The sequence below is a fragment of the Parus major genome, chromosome 3 (genome assembly GCF_001522545.3).
Source record: "Parus major isolate Abel chromosome 3, Parus_major1.1, whole genome shotgun sequence".
NCBI lineage: Eukaryota > Metazoa > Chordata > Aves > Passeriformes > Paridae > Parus > Parus major.
In genome coordinates, this window is record NC_031770.1 from 64,244,610 (window position 1) to 64,261,322 (window position 16,713).

A 16,713-nucleotide genomic window follows, 5' to 3' on the forward strand; every position below is an offset into this window, starting at 1 on the left:
CACTGATTTTTGTCAACTTCCTTTCTGGGCAGAAGCTTCAAATTAGTTTGGAGAACTGTAAAACTGCTTTACTTTGCTTATCTAATTTAACACTTTGAATTACCAGTTTCTGCTTTCCCATGAGAGGACAGTCCTAAGGCACATTCTTTCTTCCAGTGTAAGAATATTAAATCTCTAAGTTCACTTTCAGCTAGCTCCTTACTGTTTATAAAAAGCAGTCTGAATTGCATTTAATTGCTGGCTCTAAGCCAAAAGACACACCTGAGATTGAGTAAACCCCGAATAAGGTATCTAACTAGCCTTTAGTAAGACTCTGTGTGCACTGACATACCTTGTTCCCTTTACCCATCTGGTACTCTTTTAGTACACCAGCTCTTTTATAAGCATTGAATTAGAATTCTGCATCCCAAACTGTGTCATACCAGTTTTACTTGGTTTTCTGTACAAGCATTTATTTTTACCAGGACAGCATATTAGGTCATTAACATTCTCCTTGTGCCAAAATTCTTTCTTTCCTGGTCTACCTTAGGTATCACATGCTCTGAGATCCACTGTGATACTTTGTGCCCCTGCAGTATCATGTGCCCCATTAACCCATACAGACGTGACTGGAATTGGCTTGCAGAATTTCAGAAAACAGTGACCTAACTCCTGCAGCTTTGTTTGCTGTTGGTTGGTCCTTTCAGTCAGGCTCCTGCCTTCCCCTGCACTTCCTAAACAAAGTCTGTGCTGTTTACCTGATTCAGAAGGTACAGCCCAGGATAAAACTCTGCTTTCTTGCTGAAGGTTTGGAAGACCTTCATCTTTCCGTCTCACCCACCCGCTCAAGTTGTGTGCTTGCTGCAAACAGCCCTTACAAATGACAAGTAATTTGTTCTCTGCTTTGAAAAAAACAACTTTACCTCCACTCAGTGAATAAGTTTCTGAGCTTACTTTTTTTATTTAGTTGCCTTTCTTGCAAACACTTAGCAGAAATTTTCTGTTGCAAATTCTCTACAAGTTTAGAACTTATATGAGGAACCAGGATTTGTTCCTCCCACATCTCTTTAATGACAGTTGGCAGGCAGACCAGCCCACACACAACAACTCAATGGCAAAAAATTTCTTTGACCACTGTAGGACTTCGTGATCTGCAAATGAAAGATGGGGGAACCATCTGTCCCACTGTTTTGCTCTGTCTACACTGTTTTTTTTTACAGGCCCAGTTCATTCTCCCTGACTTGTCTCTCTGAGAATCACAGGGAGTCATTCAGCTACCTTTTATTTTTAGAAATTGATACACAGTTTTCCATAAAGATAGAGACTTAGGAAGGCTTAACAAGATCTCTCTGGGGATTCTCACCTTACTACTGAGTTAAAGAAACTGTTTTGCAGTCCCCAGAGGCACAGTGCTGCTTATGTATATTTGGATGAGATAATCACTAATAAGAAAATATTTCATTTACCTCTGGAGCCTGAGATTTGCAGTGATCTGGTGGTGTGCAACAGGAACCAATGCCTGCCAGCTGCTGGCAAGTCTGGAGCTCATGGACATCCAGGCCAGAGTCACTCTGCTGCTTGCTCTAGTGCATATTTGACTGTTCACATTTCTGAAAATTTTGTTTGGTGTTGCATCCCTCCACAGATGGATTGCTTAAAGAATTTTGTGAACTGTATTTAGAACAGCTTGCCTAAAAATCTGGGAGAGTATCAACTGTTTCTCCAGCTCTCCAGTTCTGTATAATATGCCTTTCTGAGCTGTGTGACATGCACCCTTTCTGGCCTCTCCTCTTAGAGCCTCTGCAGAACCTTACAAGTACTGCCTTTTTTCTGGTATTTTCCATATCTAACACTGTCCATATCATGCCAACAGCAGTTTGCTACTGATTTCCTTTATTTTCATTAAAGGGAACTGACTCAAGGGGAATCCACCTCTTTTCTCTCATACTAAGCTTTCCCCTGGTAGGCAGGCTTCAGGTGCTAACAGCTGTCTCTTTTCTGATCCATTAGAAACCAATCCAAAGTCACTGACATGAGCCATCCAGCTGTGGTTATAAATAGAGTACATGGTGTCAGTATCCTGAGGTATGCAAGATTCTGAAACTGGAGATACTTTTCCCTCTGTGCAGATCTCCAAATTGTCCCTGTGCCTTCCCTAGTTCATATAAGCCAAAGTAGTGCCAGGAAACCATTTTCCACCATGGATTCATACCCTGTTCCTGATAAAGTTATTAATACAGATGCAGCCTTTAGGCTACTGTTCCCTGATCATCACTTCTACCATGGGATTGTTTTCCTGAATATTTAAAATTGTACGTGAACTTGAAGTATTTTCTATCAGTATGTAACCTGAAAATATCTTCTTGAGATCATGGCTTCACTGGCTGTTCCTTAAACAGCTGGGCCTCAAGTTGGAAAGGCCTTAGCTCTATAGGAAGTCTACTAAACTTGTCAAAGGAATGAAATTTGAAACTGTAATAAAATATTGTCAGACATACCCTATCTGTAACAATGTCCTATCTTTTCTTTAGTTCCCTTAATTTCTTCTGAATAATGCTTTTCCAAAATGGCTTTGTCCTGAGAGAGCTTACCTTGACTACCTGCATGACAGAGATTATTTAGCCAAAGAGATGCCTGTCTTCAAAAAATTTGGTTTTTTCAAATATCTTCATATCTGAAGGCCCATAGTTAGGTTGGATAGGAATTACTGCAGAAGCAATATCCTGTCATATTGGTTGAAGGTTTCAGGTCTTACACACTTCTAACACCTCCAGGCCAACCTTCATCAGACTTTTTCATCCTGCTGTTGAAATGGCAGGCATTTCAAGCAGTGATTTTTGCATGGGAAAGAGATGTCTTCAGCATTTCCTTTACCATACTGTGAAGTCCCTCCTTCTTTCCAGTTTATGGAAGTGTAGGTTTGCCCCACTCTCCTAGTGAGATAGGATGAACTGGAGGATACCCTTATTTTGAAAGGCTGGCCTCCTTATTTCATGGGGCAAGGGAGTTTTGGAAGGAGACCAAAAAACTCCATAAAAGTTTCTGCCAGTTCAGTTCAGCCAGTTCTTAACACTGCTGGGAACATGTAGCTGTTGTCTCTTGCATCTGGTGTAGCACAGACACATCCTTCCTCTGACCTTCTCTTGTGTCTGCAGTCATGGTCAGTGAGTACCCAGCCATGTCTCCAAAACTGCATTACCTAAAGCTGGAATTGTTTTAAGTGTATCCTCCCTCCATCTTCTCCTGAAATGGCCCTCTGAGTTCCATGTAGAAGCCTCAGGTTTGCCTTTAAGAAAGCCTTCCTAGTGCCTCTAGCTGGGTCTTCCTTTTATCATTTTTGCCTAGACCAAAAATCAAGGAAAAAGCCCTCCATCCATCTTCTCCAGCCCTGCTCTGATATCACACACTACAAGACCAGCTTTTAAGAAGCAGAACTATAACTGGAAACAGAAACAGGAGGGCCTGAGGAACTGCCAGCCTTTACACACAGTTGTCAGTTCTGCTGCATCTTCCTGGCTGGAATTTAGCAGAGCCCCCCCCATCCAGGGGGTAACAGCAACAATTAACCCATTATCTCCTGACCAAACTTCTGTGGCTCTCAAAATAAATTACATAATCTGTACTCTTGCAGACCACTGTGCTATGGATAAGGAGTAGGGTAGTTAGGTATGTGAAGGATCTGCAGCAGTCCAGACAGAAGCCAGATGTTAACTTTGCCCTTTTTTATCTCTGATAAATGAGGGTTTGCTAGGAGTATACATGTAGAGCATGTTTGGGGCTTTTCCTTTTTCCTTCCCACTAGCATTTTCAGGTGTCAGTGGACAATCAGTCTAGCTGCAAGTGGCTACCTTTCAGTCTGAACTGACTTCCAGAAAACCAGCAGCTGAGGCAGTCCAAAGAAAATAATGGACCGTCAGATCACCAGATTTCTTTGTGACTTTGTCACTCCCATCGCAAGAATACAGTGTTTGGTACGCCATAAACTAAGTTACTGTGGTTAGTGTAGTGAAGTTCCAAGTTGTTTCATTGTTGAAGATTGGTAGTGAGGGTTGGCTTCTTCAGTGGAGCTTTGTAAAGCCACTGGAAACATTAAATTTCACTAGTACCCATTTTGATGGAGCTAGAGCCATTCCTTCAAATTTAAGTGTTGCAGTAATTCACATTGAAGTTGACGCCTGAATAAATCAGTGACTGTAAGCTGAGGGACAACTTTTTTTCAACCTAGATACAAAAACCACACACATTTTTTCAATCATGTTACCTTGTCTGATCCACTTACTTCTTTGTAAATGAATAACCTCTGATAAGCATTATGACAGTCTTCTAATGGTCTGCCTGTCTGAGATGAAAACACAGTGAGATACACCACCAGTCCCATCAGCAGAATCTGCAGGATTCCTTTGCATCTTGGTGGCCTCTGCAAGTAAAGGTTTGTGGTAAGGTGAATACATCCTCAACCTTGAAACAGTAATGCTGTGATGTCAGCACTGGTTGGCTGTGTCATGTGCACAGACCTGCTGTTCTAAAAACTTCAGAGATCAGGGACACATCTTCACAGATGCTCTACATGCAGTCTATCATTTAATACCACTACGTCTGTGCTGTGATATTGCCTGAAGTCTCTGGGGAACTGGAAATTGATTCCTCAAACTCTGTGTCTCTGGAGGCTGATTTTATCAGGAAATACTCAGAAGGCAGGGTGTAGGGACTGCTAAGACCTGAGGCACCCAGCCTTCTCAAAAGGCATAGAAATCCCATTTATCTTGCAAAGATTATGAGGTAGGGTTGTTCATCTCCAATTTTCACCAAGCACAGCATTCATTTTTCCTGCTAGTGGTGGGTCAACTCTATGCAGGCCACATGAGTCTATATCAGGTAAAGTGGTGCCAAACTCTGCTGCAGCATCCTGACACAGTCAAGCCTGACATTTACTGCACCCAAGTACTCATGCACACGTGACTTTTTAGACTGACAACAGAACTTCACTTTTCCATTCCTCTGAATTAACTGGTTTGCTGGGTGACATTGCTTTGTTGACTAAATTTTGCAATTGGATTTGCAATAGCAGCAATAATGGTCTGCTTCCATCACTTTGTGGTATATGCTTCTAAAAAGCCTTCATGCTACCAGTGGATGGATTCTGGTTACAGCTTGTACTTGGATCATGTTTTCATTTGAATATTCAACAGAGGCAAAAGTTTGAGACACTACTACAGTAACCTTAATTCAAGGCATACTTCACAAGCCCGTCAATCCTTCAGCAGGTAACCAAATTATTTACATGCTTACATTTAGAAGATATCTTAAACAGAGTTATAAATAGAACATAAAGTGCATGAAAAATCTCAGAATGTCACTGCAGACCTAAAAGTTGCAATATAATTGAAAATCAAAGATAAAGTTCACAGAATTTCAGCCTTAAAGTAAAGTGACTGCTAGTTCAGGGAACACTTAGTTCTTTGTGTTAAGTCATACTGATGAGTATTAATATTTTTAGATTTCTGATTATCGCTTTAAACAATTAGAGAGAGGTTAAGAGCACATATTAGAACTAGGCCTCCAAATATTAATGGATTTCATTAATTCATTCATCTACCCTATATAAGTACTACTGAGCTTCCATACAGGAAAAACATTTGGATCGGGTCATTCCTTTCCAGTTTAAAAAACACATATTTGAAATGCAGGCAATTTCACTAAGGATATGGAAAGACAGAAGCACTGTCTGGGACATATTCATCACTATTAGAGAATGCAGAAAGAAAACAGAAAGCATTCTATTTTTATTCAGAGCTACACTGTTAATCATCATGAAATCTACCTTTTTTTTGAAGGGCCCAGAACCTACAAGGGTTCATAATGTGGGCAGTGACTAGTAAACAGTAGAACTATATTCCTGTAATCTGGCATGACAGATTACAATTTAAATGCACATACAGGCAGAGTAAATATAAATATAGCTAATGAGGATTGAAAGTAATAACTAAATTCTTAAGTGTCGTAATACTGTCTTAAGTCTTTACAGGTTACTGCTTAGTTCCTTTTATTTTCAAGGATGCCTCAGGTAATATGGATGTCTCACTGCAAGAGCTTGAGGGCAAGTAATGTATTTTTGACTGTGTCATGCCTGCCACAAAGGATTTATACCAGTGACTAGGATTGCCTTAAAGGCTAGAAAGAAAACAGAAGTTTAAAATTCCAGGTGTTTCAAAAAACTGAAAGAAAACAACCTAACTCCTTACTACTACTGAAAAAGACGACAATAAAGCATGCCTGAAAGTAAACATAGTAACCAGTAGTGATGCATAATCTTGCAGAAGAGTATATTTGGGATATTCACACTATTGCTTTTGAGGTTTAGAATCTTCTAGTACTTGCTTGCATCCTTCCAACCACTTGGGTATGGTATGAGGGTGGCTGAAAAAGGACTCTTTCCTGAGTTACCCACCCCAATATACATGAAACACTGTCCTGAACAAAACCATAGTTTGACTAAACAGCAGCAGCAGGAGATTTAAAAAAAAAAAAAAAAAAAAAAAAAAGTCCTAAAATCCAAGATAGCAGATGGTAAATCTCAAATTGCAGGCTTTAAGTAACAAGTATGTGCCTTGAAAGGAAAAGAAGCTTGCACCTAAAATTATACTGTGCTGTTTGCTTTCAGAGCAAAATGACATTTTTGGACTTTTTTGTTATTAAGAGACACTTTTTTTCTTTGCACTTCATCTAATGACAGTTTTGTTCTTAAGATGCTATTAAAGGGCACTTTATATTTGGCAATCTGGATAGCAGCAATGAGGACATGGCATTATTCCTTCATTTTGCCTGAATGTTTTAACTTTTGAACTGTTTTTAAGCTTTTAATAGTGCTTACAAAGTAAGGGGGGAGGGGAGAGAATACATATACTTTAATCAGGTTTTAGACCACATAGAATAACACATTAGAAAAAAAAGGCAATTACTTAAAAATAGTTGTATTTATATTTCACAATCTCCTCAAATACTGTTTGTTTGTTGGGTTTTTTGGTTTTGTTTTTTTTATAAACTTTCTACAGGATGTTTTAAAACAAGTTCTTCACATTGCTTCAACTATGCACTTATGGAACTCGAGGGAAATAGTTCTGGTTGTTTTTACAGTTTAACACATATACAGTACCAAAAGGATGGTGGTTAGTCACATGCAGTCCATATGAGATTCTAACATAACATTTAGTGAATTTTCTGATGTTGACCACCCCTTTGATGCTGAAGGTAATGCATCTGTGGAAAGCAAGGACTGTAGATTTGGGTTACTGCTCTCTGCATCTTCCAGTTTTTCAGTGTTGTCCTCCCAATTAATGTGGAATCTCGTGACTCTGGGATTAGATGCCAAAATATTCCTTTGAAGCTGGGAAAGAAGAAAATATATGGATTGTAATGTGTACTTCTCAAACTGGAGTTCATATGCATATAGATTTTTTCCTTTTAGTCCCTATAGCCTTGTTTGCCTAAAACAATTCGTTTAAAAAGGGAATTAACATCAATGTGAATCTACAGCTACTACCTGTGGATCAGCAATGTGCTTACAGTACACTTTCTCATTTTCCCTAATACCCTGCTCAGCAAAACAAAATGTTCTCTTGAGAAAGTGGTTAACTGTTCCACAAGGTCAAGGCTGTGAAAGAGATCCACAAGTAAAGTGCAAGTGTTTATTATTTTATCCAGCTTTTAGTAAAGCAAATAACTTCTACCCCCACAAGGATTTTGCAAACCACAGTACTTAGGCAAATTTTGCATCAACTTTATGGTATTTGCAATACCTACCAATTCTATCAACTTCTCATCTTCATTTACAATTACAACTTTATCCTTAAACTGACAAACTTTGGACTGATTTCACTAAGAGGATTTATCTACTAATGTTTTAGTGGACATGATTAATCATCTATGTTATTCTCATGGCTGGCCTTCATTTTCATTTGAAAACATGTTGCATTTATGTATTAAAAAAACAAAAAACAAACAAAAAAGACCCAAAAAACCTCCTGATTTTATTGTGAAAAAGGATGAAAGATTATGTATAGTTACCTGGAGGACGGCAACTTAGTGCCAGTGGATACTCACTATGACAGTTAAGACTGATCACAGGAAAGGTTTGCTTTGTCAATTTTATTTTCCAAGAAAGTGTACTCTCATTAAATATTTCCTGACCCCTTTTGCAAACTAAAAAGGCTGTTTCTTTTTTAGAACCTAGTAGAGCTTATTACCCAATAATTAATCGATCACACTAATAACCTTCTACTTTTGCATTTTCATTTTGTCCCCAGCTCACATCAAGGACTCTGTATACAAATATATGATAGCTTTTGCTGTTCTTTTCCATAGCAGCAAAGCTAGCTTTTTATATAAACAAAGAATGAAGACAAGTAGTTCTAGGTTTTCTAAATTCAAATGCTTAAAGGGAGTCATCATTTTGGCATTGACAACCAACATAACAAATAAGTTCTGTTTTAAATTAAAGAAATAAAGAAGAAAGATTAAATTCTTAAAGTTTGGGTATGATCCCCACTCAAACTTCACTATTATTTTCAGAACATACTTAGTGTTTGATCACTGAAGATTAAGCATAGAAAAACATAATATTCCACTTCATCTTTCAATTCTAGTCCTGGTTTGTTACCATGAGGGATATATGTTTTTATAACTTTATACTTCCTTTGTCAAATTAGACATTTATCAGATTACCATCCAACCAGGCTACCCATGTTCTCTCATTTGACACCTAATTTGTTCCTCAGTTTAAGTTCTGCAGAAACTGTAGCTCTGACACTAGAAGCTGAGTAACAACTGTAGTAAATTAATATCTACAACTTAGTTCCAGATTGATGGGCCTAGAAAAAACATTATTCTGGTTTTCTGAAGAACAGAGCCACTTTGTAAACAGTGGTGCAGGTAGAAATAAATCCAATGGCTTATTTCACAGTCAGTGTGAAAGTACAGCCAAGTCTTAAAGATGGTGGAAATTTCTGATGGTTTCTCAGTATTACCTGAATTTATGACAACTACATAGCACTTGTAGTTTGTCCCCCCAAGTATTTTCCATTATTTGATGCCTCATCCCATGCACTTTATGAAATCACTTGGGGTTTGGGTTTGTTTCTTAGAAACCTCTTTCTATAAGCATACCTCCGATACATGACTAAAACAAAACATGCCTTACCTTAGAAAAATCTGGCTTTACTGGTGGATTCTCTCTCAGTTCTGTTTCAGTATATTCATTGTTTACATAGTAGCCGACTCTAATAAATTCTTGACCTCGGTAAGTGCATGTAATTAGCACAACAGTTACACCTACTGCATCTGCATCTGGAATAAGCCCTGGGTTAGGTGCATCAGCCTAAATGTGAAAGGGAAAGATAAATTAAAATTGATAGCACATGTCTACCTAGCAGGGCAATCTCAAGTAGTGCGTTTCAGCAGCTAAGAAGTGACTATATTTAAAATTGTTCAAGTTAACCAGAAAATATACTGCTTTCACAACATCTGCCCTAGATTTAGAACACCATCCTCTAACAACAAAATTGGAATACAGTAAAATTGTTTGGAGACATTTCTTACAGGTGATTGGCCAGGTTTGAGCCAAAACTCTTTTTAAATATATGATCAGTTGAACCATTGTTCAGACAGGAATACCAACATCACTCCAGTTCTACAGTGCCATGGTTCTCCAGCCCATCTTGGTAATTTAGTAGAGCAAGCTTATTTTCTCACACACCCTCCTCAAGGTTTAATTGGTCTGTATGTGTGCTCTTAACAAGACCAAATCCTTAAAACTACAGTTTGCAAATTATACTTCAGCAAGAAAAGGGATCGGCTTGGTATGGTTTGTGCAGTTCCAGATTTCTAGGGAAAAAACAAAGTAATTTCTCTGGCTTCATTCTTAATACCTATGTTTGTTAAAATTTATGCAGTTAAATGCATCACCTCTCCAAGACACCTGAACTTTTTCAGCCAATATGCAAACCTAATTAATAAGCAACTGATACAATCTTCCTCAATGTCCTTACATACCATGGCTCTGCAGTTACTTATCAATAAAATTTGCCTCATAAAATGTGGCTCACATCAGTCCCTTAAAATGCCTCCTAACTACCACATCTGTTGCTAAAATGTGATGCCCGATTCTGCTGCAGGATTTAAAGTAACAGCAATCCAGGCACAGTAAAACAGCTTCATATTTACAAGTCCACATGAAGATCTGAAGTAAACAATGAACACCCATGTTGTGAGAACCAGTTGGTGTTAGTAATGTATGTTCAGATGGTTTGGGTGTAACAAACCTTCCCTAATGACAGATGATGAATGGAATTAATTCCTGTTGTCCCTCTCATCTCTGCTTTTCTGTAGTACTTATATGCTCCAGCCTGGTGAAATCAGGGAGCTGCTGCTCATGCAGCATTGGCTTCTACTCTTTGCCACTTCAATTCTAAACTTTCAAACCACTCTAGCTTTTTGTGAGAAGCTGTAGGAACTTTGCAGAAGAATTAGATGAGTCAGACCTCTCAGGTAGAAATACACCACAGGGAGGAGAAGAAACCAGAAATCAGGTAGAACTCATGCTCCTCCAGCCCTGAAGGAAATAGAAAATGGCTGAATGGCTTTACAACTAGCATAGGAGAACAGAAAAGATGGCCAAGGAACAGAAAAAATGCAGAAGTTTAAAGAAATCACAAGTACTGCCATACAGATTACATCATTAATTCAGTAGTCTTGTTCTAACAGTGCCCAGAACTATCTGATCACTTTAAATTCCACAGTAATGGGCAACAGAAATACTATGTTCCATTTAACTCCTCATTAAACTCAACTCACATTCTAATATAGGATCATAGTTTTTTCCAGGTTCCAGACTGTCATTTTCTGTCTTGTAATATCCTATAACACAGTTCTGAACCCAAATAAATACTCTGTTCTAATCCTACTTATCTCTCAAGCATTGTTTTGCTGCATGAAAGACACTGAGAACTGTTTAAAACAGTTTTCTCAAATTTTCAACTTCCTGGTTTTTTAAGCCTCTTAATTACTCAGGAGCCAAAGATCATACACAGGTAGAAGAAAAAAAAAAAAAAGAGCTTGGAATGACCAAATGATAAATAAGCAGATTATCTGCAGTTATTTTGGTGGGCAGAGGTACTAGATTAGTTTTTGCATAAACAATCACTGTCTTAATATGTCATTCTTATGCTATAAATTACTTATATTATTTTATTACTTATGTTATGAAATCAGCCCATATATATGTTACCTTGAATTATCTTGCTTTTCTGCATGATATTTATTCACCTAGCTATTACTGCAGAATAGGTAGCAAAAGTTATATGCCCACTTAAGGATAATAAATTATTCATGTGCTTATATGCTCAAAAAGAAGTTTCTGTGATTTTATTACAAATTCCTAAGAGAACTGAGAAGGAATCAGCTTTCACTACATATATCTTGGCATTTAGAAACAAATAGGCCAAGCCGTGGGCCTTTACTATTGAAACTCTTTTACAGTAATTGTCCATCTCTCTATTAAGGCTGAATTCCCAACCTGATACGCATCTTTTTTTCATCTAAGGTGTTTTTATCATCCTTGGTAATCTATCTGTGTGGTACTCCATTTTAGTTGCTATTTCAGCCATTTTCTCCTCTAGAAAAATCTACAGCAGATTATCTGAAAATTTTATGCTCCTCTGCAAAGGTCCTTTCCCTATGCTACTCCCCACGAACACAATATCTTTTCTTTGTATCACATGCCTCCTGCAGCTCTATGCTTTGCCCCATTCTTGCCTTCCCTTGCTTGTTTTCTCCGTATCCCAGGCTGCTTCAGCTTGGTGAATAGAATTGCTTCAGTCATCAGCAAAGGCTTCTTGCAGCGCTTCGGGTTTTGGTGGTCTCCTGCGTACACATGAGCTCAGTCCTACCCTCACCTGAAATCCAGAGCCTTTGAAGTGTAATATACTCAGACCCAACCATACTTCCATAAGAAATATAAAATATATTTTAACAGAAGGAATCTCTTACAGGACCTACACCAATCTAAGCAAAATCTCTACACATCTCCTCCTAATTTAGCTGTAGTGTCATTTATAACCAGGACACAAGCGCTGAGTCCATTCTACAGAAACTGCACGACCAGTAAATTTAATTTGAGACCTGCCCAATCATACAGACAAAATATGCCTCTTTCAGGCACCTACTTCTTGTGCCTTCCTGTCACCATCAACAAGAAATCTTTGGACCTTTGATTGAGAACAATGCATCTTTTAAATTAGAAATGTAAATGCCAGCTGATTTTCCCATGTACAAATGGCAAGGTAGCCCCTCTGAGAGCAATAGAGGATCACCTGGTTTTGGCCAATTAATGCCATAAGCTATAACTGCTTGATAATGGAAAAACTGTTAATAAATGATGCATTTGTTACACATCTGCTTTATTTGTAGCAAGGAAAAATTGGGCCTGGCTCCAAAACCAAACGCATGTATGTGGGTGATAAATGCTGCAACTTCCAGTCTAATCCTATTCTTTAAGCCCATCCTGTAAGGAAAAAACCAAAACAAAAAAGCCCAGAATAAACAAACAAACACCCCCAAAATTATAAATAAACTACCTTTTCTGGAACTGACAGGATTAATCAGGATGCTTCACAAATGCTGATATTATTTTAAACCAGTTACAGTAACCATGAGAAATAAGGGAGTGCATTCATTAGCACTTTGGGGATTTTTAATGCTCATGCTTCAGCATGTGTTTGTCATTAGTTAAGTGAATTTATAGTATTTGAGAAAATAGCAGAGTTCTTATACAATAAGACATACTCTGTTCCTATCTGATTTTTCATCCAATCAATTTTGTTGTCAGTTTACAAGACAAATTCTAGTATTTAACAGTGAAAAATGTGTTAGTTTTAGTAAAAATTATAGTTTTGAATAAAAAAAAGAACAAAAAAACACCACCACTAAGTAAATTATCCCAAACAAAAGAAAGTTTCTGTAAGCATTCAGGCAAGTCCACTTCAAGTCTTCCCCGCTTTCCTCTCACTGAGTTAAAACAGAAAGATGACTAGGCCAGTGAGCCATCTTAGTGTTGTTCTTTTCCAGTTTTCTTTTCCTTCGTTATTCCTTATTAACTTTTGGCTTAGACCAGCAGTATTTTATAGGACTGTCACATGCTCTAGACTTTTTGCACAGTCTTGATCTACACTCTTGTGTCCTAAATACCTCCCATTTACCACTGAATTTCTATCTTTTATTTTAGAAATCACTGTATTTTGTTACAATTTAGCATGCTTAGCCAAACACCACAGTTGAACATGCATTCTGCCAAACAGAAACTTCTTGATTGTTCTGGCTGAGTTTTGCAATTTGTTTGTCAGCCTGATCATCTGAAGGTGTTGTCTACATTAACCTAGTTCTCTTAATTGTCTGAAATTGCCACCAGCAGCAGAAGAGGTATGCCTGATGGTGCTGGTGTAAACCAGGCATATGGCACTCCTGATTATGAACCAGACTGGTTAAAATTATCAGTAGCTATGGGAACTGTGCTTTTATCAGTTATTATTGATACCACAAAAAATATAACCAAGAAATATCAGGGGTAAGAAGTACAAGCTCAAGAACAGTGCAATAATTTTTTTTACCATTATTTTTCAAGTGCCTCTTAGTTTGATGCAGTTATCCCTAAACAAATTAGGGATATTATAATTTACAATTATAAAACTATTTTAGAAATGGTTAAATCAAACTTACCTGAAATACAAACATGTGTCTGCCTGCAGGAACAGGTCCAACTAAAACAGAGTCTAACACCTGATCATACTCTTCACTTTCAGCTGAACCCACATAAATTATTTTCCATTCCAAATCTACATTAAAAAAAAAGAAAGAAAAACAAACATTATTTATCATTGGAGTTAGGGATCTTCCACTCTTGCCAATCTACAGTTTTGCATAGCCTAAAATTACTTCTTTGGCAACAAGCCTAAAACAACAAGGACCTGTCTTAGAGAAATTTACTGATGCCTGACCCTGTCCTCATGAACCAGATCATCTCACTTTCTAGCCAGTTGTACCATAGGAATCCCTCTATTTTCAAAGTGAGGTTAATTTCAAATTTTATACAGAGAACAAGGCCCTTTTACTAACTGGGACCCATATTGAGCATCTTCTCAAAGTCTGTCAGAATGGCTGCAGCAGAGGGATGATGCCTATGAATCATCACATCCTTGAATACCAACTAACCTCCCAAAACCAAAATTCCCACCTTCTACATAGACACCTCACAGCTTAAATTACACACAGATCGTGGACAGTAGCTAGTTGAGTAAGAAAGCCATTGGGTAAGCAAGCTCCAGGCACACTAACTGTATGTCCTCATTCCTTCATGTTGGAGCCTGGAATACAGAGTGTGTGCCCTTGTTTCTGATACTTAGTTATAGGATCCAGAAAAACACTGAATTTCATATAATATGAATGATTATGATTATGAATGATTCTTCGAATCATAAGAACTGAGATAAGCAGGGTTCCCCACGAGGGAGGATCCCAAAAATAATTCAGTCCAAAGGAGGCTGAGAAATCCAAGAATAAAAAAGAATAAAAAGAAAAATACAGAATAGATGCAGCAGAAACAGAAAAAGGATTTTTTAGAGAAAAGTTACACTTCATGTGTCACTTGTGTTATCCAGAAGTACATAAAATTGTGATAGCATGACCAGACCATATTCTTCAAGATAGTGATGCTTGGATCTTATCTACATCATGAAATGGAATGATAGGAAAAAACCCAAAAGTGTAGCACTTTGCTTCTTAAAGCCAAGCACTAAACCCCAACATTTATTACAATTCAGTTTTTTCTAACTCAGCCTCTCCCCCACAGATGTTTTCAAGTAGAAATTGCAAATTAGCTCTTCCTGGGTCAGCTTTTCACCTTCCCTTTTAGATTCAAAAGCAGTATTACTCACATCTGAAACTAATCTTGCAAGACAGATTTTGGGGTTTTTAAATTGAGGGGCAAAAAAATACCACCATTACAAAAACCTATAACTAATACTTCTTTACTTAATTAATCTGTTGTTTCAGAACTACACCTTAAAAACTTACATTGTATATTACTTTTTTTTGCCCTTGTGAACAATGCACTGACTGCCTTTGCAAAAGCACAAACCTGTAAGCTATTATATTAACTTGATTAGTACACTCGGCAAAATCCAAAGGTCTGCCTCATGGTTTCTAGATGCAGAAATGGAATTTAAACACAGAAAAAAAAATTAGCACTTGAACAGAATTTGACTGCTTTAAGACTGCAACTCTCTTTCCTCATTAGTGAAATCTTCTTGCTTATTTTGTTTACCATCAGTGCAGGTTTTGCAGGTTTAACTATCATAATAAACAGGGCTTGGGAAGGGATTTTACTCCTCTGTAAAACACAGTGCAGTTTCCCAGGTACTGTATCAGAGGTTTTATTTACTTTTTAAGCTTGAAGTACTAGCTATTGCCAGTATTGCAGGGTACTCATCCAGGATAGTTAAGGAACTTTCTTGTCTGCATCTGAGGACAAATTACTACTTAGAAGAAGTGAGGCCTTTTAGGCTAAACTGCTTAAGACTAACATACTATTCTGTGCCATTATTCTAGAAGAACAGTATAAAACTTATTCTAAACAACTCATAATATTTAGTACTAAAACTAGACTTTTTAAAAATAGATTTTAAATATTATTTAAGTACGTTGATACAGACCAACAACTTTGAGAGCTGGAGTTCATGGATTTAATTTTAGAATCAGCGTTGCATAGAATGGGCTGAAAACAGCACAGTAAACAGATGTATTAGCACAGAAAAGCTAAGGCAATGACTTTTCATCAAGTATACAATGGCTGTGTTTAATCTTATTTTTAAATGTATAAGATAGCAGCAACTATCCCTAATATATCCTATAGTCTACCTTGCATGTTCGAAGGGGATAGGAGCTGAGAATTCTGCACTGGACCATCTATTATTCTTCTCATCACGACTGTCCAGGATTAACTTTAACATATATTCTGAGTGTGAGAATCACATCATATACAGCTGTACACAACTGGAAGGAAAAGCCTAATATCTTGCACGGAGCCCCTGTGATTGGCACTGCCACCTGCCATAGCAGTTGCCACTGAGGGGGTCCGATGCAGCACCTCGGATGGGGCCAGGCTGACCGGAGAGATCCAGCCAGCAACGTGGCGACGGGCAAGGAGCACAGCTCCAGCTACTGCAGGAGTAGGAGACAGGCGGCGGAGGCCTAGAGAAAACCCTGGCTCAGGCGAGACTTCCTCTGAAGTTCCCGCCACGGCGGCCGTCCCTCCCTTCCTCCCTCCCGCGCTGTCACCATCCCGCCGGCACGCACGAGTACGCGCTGCTGCAGAGGCAGGCGGGGTGAAGCGAGTTAAACCGCAGCGGTAGCGAGCCTGCCAGGGCACCTTAGCCAGGACAGCACGCAACTCCCCTTCTCCTCAGCCCTGCCCTCGCCCCTCCGCCCGCGGGGCTCTCTGGCGACCAGGCGGCGCTGGGCTCCGCCGACTGCCGGACAGGCAGTGGCCTCTCCCGCTCAGGCCTCCTCCTGCTCCCGGGGCAGCAGCGGCTCCCCGTCCCGCCGGCGGGCTGGAGTGCCCCGCATTCCCTCCCTCGCCCCGAGCCGTTCGAAACTCCCGCCCGCGGGGCGACGCGCGGCCTCTCGGGG

The 16,713-nt window shown here is 38.8% G+C and overlaps 2 protein-coding genes across 2 annotated transcripts in view; one reads left to right on the forward strand and one right to left on the reverse strand.

Moving 5' to 3' along the window:
• MCM9 (minichromosome maintenance 9 homologous recombination repair factor) overlaps positions 1–16,713 on the forward strand; it is a 48,691-nt gene that overhangs the window by 12,960 nt on the left and 19,018 nt on the right. The gene's annotated exons all lie outside the window — the stretch shown is intronic.
• The window catches only part of ASF1A (anti-silencing function 1A histone chaperone), an 11,999-nt gene continuing 1,415 nt past the window's right edge, over positions 6,130–16,713 (reverse strand). Inside the window, exons 2-4 of the mRNA XM_015622344.2 lie at positions 13,747–13,862; positions 9,176–9,352; positions 6,130–7,363 (exon numbers count right to left, since the gene is read on the reverse strand). Coding sequence (XP_015477830.1) covers positions 7,151–7,363; positions 9,176–9,352; positions 13,747–13,862 — 506 coding nt within the window. The 3' untranslated portion in view covers positions 6,130–7,150. The remainder of the gene's footprint in view (positions 7,364–9,175; positions 9,353–13,746; positions 13,863–16,713) is intronic.